Genomic DNA, 10,355 nt, shown 5'->3' on the forward strand with positions numbered 1-10,355 from the left:
AAAACTCTAGAAATGACAGAGACATCTCGCTGCCTGTACAGTCACCCAAAGTTCCTCTGTACCGGTGGGGCATCCATCTTTAGCCTTCAGGCCCATAGTATCCAGCAGACATTTTTTTTTGATGTCCATGAGACCTGTAGCCTCGTTAGTCTCAGGAAAAGCATTTCAGTAACTTTATTTTCCAAAAATATGCCCCAGGGGTATGTTTTCTACCACACCATTCTTACTTCTTTAAAAAAAATAAGCAGAAATAAAAAGCTTCTCTCAGCCCAGGCTGGATGGAGTCAGCCCAGTGCTGCTCGAAAGGCGTTCACGTCCCTCAGGAGCAGTTCTGCACTGGGCCTCTGCAGGGCGTGGGCCTCCCAGCAGCTACAGAGGATGCTCTGCAGCATCTGCCCCTTGGGGAGGCAGTGAACACCGCCCCTGCCAGCGAGGGGCACAGCTTGTAGGCCACCACGGCGTACAGCACCTGCAGAGGCTCCCCTGAGTAAGGCACTTCCCTGGTGGACATCTGCCAGAGGGTGATACCGAAAAAGTAGATGTCGGCTTTGGGCGTGGCGCTCTCTCCTGTCAGGAGCTCGGGAGCTTGGTGCATGTAGGTGCCTCCTATGTGGTGAGGGCGCGTCTGACTGCACCACAGATCTTGCAGCTTCTGGGAGCAGCCAAAGTCGCCAATCTTACAGATGTCCTGCTCACTGATCAAAATGTTCGCTGGTTTCAGGTCCAAGTGCAAAATGCTTTGTGAGTGGAGAAAAAGCAGGCCGCGAACAATATCTAGGGAATACTGAAGGCACTTCTCCAAACTCAGTGGCTCTCTGCTGCAGCTTAGAGTTCCTGGAGAGCTGGTGGCACCGTAGATGACTTGGTGTAGAGTGACATTGCCCCCAAACTCCATGATTTTGGTACCCAGGCTGTTGGAGCCTTTGGGCGTGAGCGTGCTGGCAGCCACAACCCCGACTATGTTGTCGTGGCGCAGCCTTGCAGTGTTGAGTTCAGCCCAGAAACTCTGCTGGGATGCACGTAGGTTCTTGGTGCGCTTGTTCACTTCCTTTATGGCCACGGGAACACCACGGTAGGTGGCTTTGTACACCGACCCAAACCCTCCGGAGCCCAGCTTGTACAGCAGGCATACCTGTTCCCAGTTGATGGAGCACCAGGCCTGTCGGCGTGGCAGCCACGGGGCCCGAGGAGAAGCGGCCCCCAGTAACAGCTTCCTTGCTTTCCTGGGAAGCACCAAGGGGCTGCTGCAGGGCCGCGAGACCACCGAGGGTGACAGTTTGCCATGGGCGTAGCGATACAGGGCTAGAGGAGATGGCATCACACCTTCAGGTAGGAGAGGCACGGGGGCACTAGGGAGAAACGACTAGGAACAACCAGGAGGCGTTGGAAGTGCCCCTTCACCCTAGCCCCTTTTACTCCTTCCTTGTATTCTTAAAACGAGCCACAGCTGCGCTATTACTTGGCAAGATGGGGTGGGGGTGGGGCGCAGGTGAAGCAGGGCAGTCTCTTTCAGATGAAACCATTGCTGTCTCACAGCTAAAGTAAAACCTTAGCAAAAAACGACCTCTCACAGGTTAGAGAGCACCGGCCTGCCTCAGGGCTCACCTCTCCTTTAAACTGTCTCTTTAATCATAATACGATGAAAGCGATGTTCAAGTATCATCTGATACACCGGCCCTTAGACTGCTGGCCAGCCTTCCGAGGGCGACCTCTCAGGGATCCTACTTCCCGGTCTCGCAGATGGGTCTGATGATCCCAGGGGTGCTTCCAATTGTAACACCCGATTCTGTGTTACTACCCCCTCAGTACAGTTCACACGCCACTGTACTTACGGGCAAGTCGGGCAACGGCGGGCAATCCGTGGAGCGTTAACTTTTATCTCATCAAATACAACAAGGCTTTGTGATCTCCACAGGCAAAAGGCAACTCCTGAAGGTCAGGGCACGTGCGACCTAGGGTTGGGAAGAGGCTGCGCTGGTCCAGACTGCTCCTGGCAGCCTGCACATCCTCTGCCCCCCCCCCCATGCAGACTTCGGGATCTGCAGACCTCAGCACGTTTCCAGCCAGGAAATTCCAAACTTTCTGTTATACTTCTCATCCATTTCTACAAGGACATTTTTTACATGCTGTTTAAGGGCCTCTATCACTTTCATAAAGTCAGTTTTTTCTACTTCTTCTTGATTAAGGTGTTCATGTCCTCCTGTTGTGAGGTCACTGGGTTCTGGTGGTTTCATGTTGTTTTTCAGATTGTTGGGTGAATTCTTGCATTGGCGCCTGTCCATCTCTTCCTCCAAATGCTCCCCTATGGATCTTCTTTTACAGGATCAGGTCTTCTTGCCCACTGATGTACCTTCCCAGTGATGTCACTCCCCAGTGATGGCTCTCCTGGTGCCCAGATCGGAACTCCATGCTGCTTGGGTAGCTCGTAAACAAAGGGCCCACCCTGCTTGCTGCAGGCAGGCTATGGAGACAAAGGAACTACCACCCTCCCGTTTGCCCTCCCTATTTGGATTCGGTCCCAGCGCCTGAGCAGGCTGAGCTGGGAGATGTTATGCGGCTAAAGGGGGGAGGGAGGGAGATGGGGGAGTTCTGGTTATAAGCTGGGTGGGATAGGAAGAGAGAGGAGGTATCGGGCAGTATAGCCCCTGCAGGATGACCAGGAAGTGTAGGAGGGATGAGGAACATCTGAGTTCCCTGTTCCCAGCTGCTGCCGCACTCACTCACCCCAATGATGGCTCTCCTGGTGCCCAGATCCGTGCTGCTTGGGTAGCTCGTAAACAAAGGGCCTACCTTGCTTGCTGCAGGCAGACTATCTCTTCTTTTCTTGTAGAGTAGCCAAAACTGGACCTAAATGTCACCACGCTTTATCTATATAACAAACCCTTTTGACTAATTCTTGTCATGGAATTCAATGTAACTAAGTTCAGCAGGCAGCCAATGTATGCCAACCAGCCCCCACCACCATGGTGGAAATGGAGAATGCCAAATTGATACCCAACAGAATGACCGGCAGGAGAGAGGGGAAGTGATTTACTGCAACACTGTGACTATGTTAACACGTGGATACGCACAGTACTCAGTCACTTCTGGGAGGGCAAAATTAGCTAAAGCTGATAGGCTTAAGTAGGTTCAGCCTGGAGTTAAAAGATAAGTAAATAGGGGAAGCCAGACACTCTGGGCAAACGCACCTATGAGAGAGAAAAGGCATGGGGAATGTAAGCATCATTTTAACTCCTCAGCTGCAATGGAGGAGCGTGGCACTTTCTTTGCAGACTTCTCATTGTTCCCAACCCTGTCCTGTCTAACCTGGCCATCTATCATTATTATTATTATTATTATTATTATTATTATTATTATTATTATTATTATTATTATTATATTACTTTAAAAATACTAATCCAAATTCCCACTTCCTCCCCTCCTCCCACTCCCTCCACACACCCTCCCATCCCTGCCCTGTGGAAAGTCCAAGGCCCTCCCCACTACATCCAGGTTGAGCAACATATGCATCCAAAGAGAATAGGAACCCAAAATGCCAGTACATTCATTCAGTAAAGACAAATCCCAGTGCCATTGTCGGTGACCCCTAAGTCTGTACCAACTGTCAACCACATTCAGAGAGTCCAGTTTGATCCCATGCTCATTCATTCCCAGTCCAGTTGGAGTTGGTGAGCTCCCATTAGCTCAGGCACACTATCTCAGTGGGTGAACCAACCCCTCATGGTCTTGACTTCCTTGCTCATACTCTCACTCCTTCCACTCTTCAACTGGACCTTGGGAGCTCAGTCCAGGGCTCTGATGTGGGTCTCTGCTTCTGTTCCCATCTGTTGTTGGATGAAGGTTCCATGGTGATATTTAAGATAATCATTAGTCTCACTATGGGACAAGGCCAGTTCAGGCACCCTCTCCATGGAACTATGGGAAAGAGAACTTGCAACACTGCTCCCTACCACCCCCTTTTGCTCCCCAGCCACGGCCATTCCCATGTGCTTTGCTCTGAACAACATTAGTGGGGCAGACTGCTATGTCTCATTTCTCACCAGACACTAGATAATCTCGCCTTTTCAGCAGCTTTGCTCTGGGAAATGCTGTCCTCACTCTACCAGAGTACCATCCTCATTGCCTCACACAAGTACGGCTTCTCATTTAAAACATCTTGTTGGTCTTAGTTTGACGTCCATCCCCATGCAGCTATCTTATTTTCCCAATTCCACAGCCCATCTCCCTCTCTGTAGATCTTTCCTTCAAACCTCTGCTGAACACACTCCAGCTTGGTTCCTCCTTAATGCTAATAAAACTGATTTTATTGCTTGGGCATGATCTCCACATTACAAAATCCAATGGCCATTCTTTTGACTTAGTTGTATCTGACCTAGCATTGGCATCGGTCACAGGTGTTCTTTCCCCTTTTAGAGCAGTTCTTTACTGGACCTGGGGATCTGGTGCCTTTCTGGGAATTCTTTCTCTCCTCCACCCGGAGTTTCTCCAGTTCCCTTTGTTGGTCCCTCTGCACAGGCGGCCAGCCCTTTTGGAGCCAATCTTTAAATCCTCTTTTCCTTGTCTCATTCCTATGTGAATTAACCTCACAGTTTTAAATACACACATATGCACCCACACAGTATAAGTAAGCTTACTTTTTTAAATAGAGGAGACATTTTCATGAAGTAAGAAGCAAACAGTGCCCAGAGATTTAAATAAACCCTCAAGCGCCATTGAATTCAATAATGGAACAGGTTTAGAAATGAAACAGTTCAGGTTCATCAGCATGTAATAGAAACCACTTTTTAAAAATTAATTAGCTAACTGTGTGTAGTATGATTTGTGTGTGTGTGTGTGTGTGTGCGCGCGAGAGGGCAGGAGTGTGTGTGTCACAGCGTGTGTGGACATCAGAGGAGAGCCTGTTGTGTCAGTGATCTCCTTTCATGCTTGATGCATGATCACTTCCTGTTCACCACTACCAGCTGGGCTCTAAGCTTCCACAGATTCTCTTGTCCCCACCTCCCATTTTGTCATAGGAATTATAATTACTGACTTTACGTGGGTTCCCGTAATCTGAACATGGGTCTTCAGGCTTGAGCAGAAAATGCTTTAACTACTGAGCCGTTGCCCCACCCAGAAATCACTTTATGTGTAAGCAACAACTAGTTCAACTTGTGGGATTGGCTGTTCTTTGTGCCCCTAGAAATGGTCGTTAGGCTAGTATCCTGGGATCCCAGAACAATACTGTGCAGGACTGTCCGTCAGAGTAATCGTGGCCTCCCCCTCAAGGGAGATCTGGAAACAAGATGGTTGCTATGTGACCCACTGGCTGCAGGGTCACTACCCACTAGGACCGCACCAGTTAAACAGGTGCCCTGCACTTGGCCACTTTGTACCAGTGACCGGACCCCAAGTCTCTATTAATGCGGTCTCAGAAAACACCTCATGCCTGTACACACTCGTTTTCTGTCTAGTAGCTGAAAACACTCACTATTAGTTCAAGTCTGTGTGACCAAGGCAGGACTCCCTTTGGTTCCGCCCTTTAGGGCCTCTCTAGAAGGAAGTCAAGGAGGCAGTAGCCTGGGTTCTTGGCTGGAGACGCTCAGGCAGAAGCTAGTTCCCATCTTACTCAGCTTTGTCGGAACTGGGTGCCCTGAAGTTGGAGGGGGTGAGTTGTCTGCTTCTTGGCACTGAGCTGGGCTTCTCTCAAAGCGAAACCAGTCACGGTTCTCTTTATGGGCATCTCACAGCTTCTCACATCGCAGCTGGTGGAAGAGTTCCTGTGGTGAATCCACTGCACCCCAACACTAGCTACTGACACCTTCATTGTCTTCAGCCAGAGACAAGTCCCTCTTCTAAATGGGCGCACAGATGAGGTTAAGCCTACCAGGTCGTCTGTGATTTAAGCTACTGTGACCACATAATCACAGTCACATGTTTGGGAATTACAATGCAGATTCTCATATGCCAGAAAAACAAATGCAGAAAAACCACGACTTCCATTAGAACATCAGAAAAAAAATCAATAGGTAGAGATTTATCATAAGGAATCGGCTCCCACAATTATGGCATTGACAAATCCCAAGATGTATTCCGACTCTACCAGGCATAGCTCCAAACGGAAGCCCAGAGTATGAAGAACAAGAAATCATATTTTTTTGTGTGTTCAAAGTTAGGAAAACCATGTTCCAACAGGAAAGTAAGTAGATAGCAAAGATTTCTCTTTTTCATGTTACTCTAACAGACGTCTAACTTCTGATGAGGGACACTGACACCAGGTAAGGCATTCTGCTGTCTTGTCTCTGGCTGAAGTATTATATCACAAACTGCCCTCGCTAAGAATGCTGAACCAATACTGGACACCCCTTCCACATCCTCAACAAGTGCTTGTGGTTGTCAAAACCTACGTCCCGCCCACAGACTGAGGAACAAGGTCTTTTGAACATTTGATCTAAGCACACACCTCATTACACGTGTGACTGTATGAAACACACAGCAGGGAACATTTCCTGTCTTTATTAATTGCAGTGGCATTTCAATTGTATTTTAGTAAATAAAGACTGCCTGAATATCTGAGAGTAAAACAGCCCCATTGGTCAGCTTTACAGACCAGGTAATGGTAACACACACCTTTAATCCCAGTAGCCACAATAACGCACACCTTTACTCCCAGTAACCGCACTAGAAATCGGGAGGTACATGCCTTTAATCCTAGTGGTGCAGGCTTTTAATCCCAGCCCTAAAGAGGAACATAAAATGGGGGGAGACACCTCTCAAAACACAACCTCATTATGAGATTTCGGGAGGCAGGATTATGATTTCAGACTGAGGTCAAGGTAAGAGCCAGTGACTGGCTGTTTTGCTTTTCCGATCTTGAGGTTAAACCCCAATTTCTGACCCTGAGTTTTTATTAATCATGCTTCAATTAATTGTAACATACCCTTGTTTTTTATATTTATTTTCTTTTTAACATTTCCATCTATATAAAGTTATAAATTGTTTAATGGAAATAGTATATATTTACAGTATACACTATAATGTTTTGTTTATGTAGACATTGTGAAACATGTTCTATTTCACTTTAAACCCTGACTATCCTGATCCACTAAATGATTTCATGAGCTTGCACAGCCATCCTTAGGAAGGTGGACAGATTTTGAGGTCTATTCTGCTGTACCCACTACAAAAAACTTAGGGAAACAAATTGTCTTCCAGTATCTTTTTTTTTTAATGATTGGAAAATGATGTGTTTGTTCGGTTGAATTCAATATGCACAATGGGGTTGCAGTTGAAACTCAAGACACACTGAGAAAAATCTGCAGACTTTTCTCAGGTTGGTCCCTAACTGTCCATGAAATAAAAAATGGGCATCGGTGCATGCATGCACAAGTACATGTGCTCACATACTCACACTCACACACACGGCGGTTACATTTGTAAATGCTAGAGTATACAGGACTCATTGAAGAAGGGTAAAATAATGATGTGGGGGGTGTCTCTTTGAAAAATGCAGCATTATAAGATTGTGTAAATAAATATTAAAGAATGTTAAAACTGTAAGCTTTGGAGACACTGCAAAGGCACGATGGCGATTTTGATGATTGATGCTTAGGTACAACTTTAGGAAATGTTGTTATCAACACAACCCCACCCTTTAAACAGTTCCCCAATCCCTGCTTCAGTGTCTCTCCTGACACATTGACTGCCCCCTCTCCTCTTCACCTCTGGTCATCCAGATGCAGAGCTGAGTCCCTGGAGAAAGACATCCATGAAGTCATCAAGTTTCTACCATTCAATCTTTCTTGCTAATGGGTGAAATAATTCATTTAAATGCTGGATGGGCATTTGAATACCTGAATAAGCAATATACATAGTTATGAGTGATGCACTTCTATCTGTAGTTCTTACCTCTGTGTTTAAACACGGTGAGTACAGTGTACCTTGGCATAGTCTTCCTCGTGGGCTCCTGTGTTTGGCGTTCACTGAGTTTTTCTCTTTTTACCTAATGGATGGCTCATAATTTTCATTGACTTTAAAAATTCTTATCTATTATTGCTTCAATTACTTATCATCTTAGAACTATCCATGTGGGGATCCAATTACACATCTCTTAAGCCACTTAAGTTTGACAAATGTGTCCGTCTGTCGTGTCTTTAGGCTCACTAATATTTTCTTCTGGACACCTGTCTCCTGTCAGTCCCTTCAGGCATCAGAAACTGGGGTTTTTATTTTCACTCATTGTAGTTTTCAGCTCTAGATTTTTATTTGGGGTCTATTATTTGCATGCATTTCTGTAACATGCTCAGACTATAGTCTTACCTCTTGAACATATGGGATACATGTGGAATAGCCATTTTAATGTTCCTCCCACCAATTCTACCACCTGCATATTCCCTGTGTAGTTGACAGTCTTTTGTCATTATTAGAAGCTGTACTTTCCTGCTTCATGGATGCGTGGTGATTTTTTTTATGGTGCCAGATATGAATTTTCATTGCTGTGTGCTGGATATTTTTGTATTCCTATTTTTGAGTTCTTGACTCTTTTTCAGGGATATAGTTATTTGGAAATCCTCGACCCTTTGTGGTCATAGTTTTGGGCATTTTACTCCGGACAATAACAACATTTACTAGAGACATTTTCTCTAGCATTGAAGCAAGATGGTCTTTTGAGATCCACCAAATAACTTGTGTGTTATGATGTGTCCTTAAGGATTACTGAGAACAGGTTCACTGTAGCCCCCAGTATTGTTACCTCTAATCTTTTCAGGTGTTCATTTCTCTGAACTCAAAAGTTTCCTTTTACACTATGAAATATAAGCTTCAAAAGTTTCACTAAACCACTGACTCGGTATTCACAATTCAGGAAACTCCTGAGCTCTGGTTGGTTTCATCCTCCCAGAACCTTGGCCTGGAAAGTGATCCTTTAGTCAGGTCTGGCAATGGGAACTACTTCATTCATTTCCTGTATTTAAAACATCATGTCTTCTGATGGCTGATGTTGCATGTTGTGATAAAAGTTGTTTACTATAGTATGTCTACCTTCTCAGCTATTTCCAGTAGTATGTGAATCTGGTCCCTATTAATAAATTTTGATTGGAAGTAAAAGTGTTAATTCCAAATTACATTTTAGTGTTGAATCTTATTTTCTGGTATTTTTTTTTATTCTAGGTGGTAGATTTTATGTGGACATATGGGGAATGACAATTGCTAGACATGGGGAAAAATTAAACAGAATGAACTGACAGATGGAGACAGTGGTTTAAAAAAAGAAAAAAATGGAAAGAATCAGAAATGAAGTGAGAACCAGAATGAGATCCTGAGGGAGGACATTCACAGGCATCAAAGCCATTCCACACCCATCGCTCACTTATAAGAGGTGTGGCCACACAGGCTCAGGTCTGTAAATGGAAGTAGAGCTTTTCTTTTGTCCCAACTGCCTGATCCCAAATAATCACACAAAATCTTAAATTAATTACAGAATCTTTGGCCTATAGCTTTGGTTTATTATTAGCTAGCTCTTACAACTTAAATCAACCCATTTCTATTGGTCTACATTTTGCCACATAGCTTTTATTATCAACCAATGGGAGTAATACATATTCACAACATACAGAAAGATTATCCCTTAACATTTCTCCCTTTTTATCTAAACAAAAAGGAAGATTTTAACATTAACATAGTAAAATTGCATATATAGCTATCAAGTAAGGGTTACAGTTACAAAATCTAGTCTATTTCTACTTGACAAAATTAGAAAAAATATCTATCTGACTGGTGAGTTTAAAGTTTTATACTTAATTTATCTTTTTGTCATAACTAAGAGAACCTATAATTATAATTATCTAGTCTTCAACTCCATCCAAGACCTGAGAAGAAAATAATATTTCCTCAGTAAGCAGGAAGTGCAGGCAAGTGACTTCCAAAAAATGTGAGAAATGACAGAAACCTCTGACTGCCTGGACCCAAGGTTCCTCTCAATGTTGGGGCATCCATCTTTGGCCTACAGGCCTAGTGTATCTGGCAGACTTTCCTGTGAAGCAGGGCATTTTGAAAGACTGTCCTCCCTTGTCTGGCAAAGCTCAGCAGTCACCTGTTTTGTGTCCTGCTGGTTTAGTTTCTACAGTAACTTTCAGCAGTTGAGGCAAGGGCAGGTTTTTGCCCACATGGTTAGCTTTTGCCATGAAGAAAATAAACTCCATAAGGAGTTTCTTTGATGCCCATCATTTTCTCTGGAGTACATTGGTATTGTCAGGAGCAAATGTGTCTTACTGTCATAAAAAGTCTAAGTTATTAAAACATTTTGAATACCATATTCTGTAGGTCTTTGAAATGTTTTAATAATACCCATTTGGAACAAATCTTTGAATACCTAGAAA

General features: G+C 44.6%; 1 protein-coding gene across 1 annotated transcript; it reads right to left on the reverse strand.

Annotated features, from left to right (window-relative positions):
• Positions 1–319: 319 nt before the first annotated feature.
• On the reverse strand, positions 320–1,318 carry LOC142835302 (proto-oncogene serine/threonine-protein kinase mos-like). The gene has a single exon (XM_075948758.1). The coding sequence runs from the start codon at positions 1,316–1,318 to the stop codon at positions 320–322; it is 999 nt and encodes a 332-aa protein (XP_075804873.1).
• Positions 1,319–10,355: the final 9,037 nt, after the last annotated feature.

Source organism: Microtus pennsylvanicus, chromosome 14, assembly GCF_037038515.1.
Source record: "Microtus pennsylvanicus isolate mMicPen1 chromosome 14, mMicPen1.hap1, whole genome shotgun sequence".
NCBI classification, from domain to species: Eukaryota; Metazoa; Chordata; class Mammalia; order Rodentia; family Cricetidae; genus Microtus; species Microtus pennsylvanicus.

Bases quoted from the DNA above. Each gene is read 5' to 3' on its own strand.
- LOC142835302 (XM_075948758.1), bottom strand. From the start codon at position 1,318: ATGCCATCTCCTCTAGCCCTGTATCGCTACGCCCATGGCAAACTGTCA.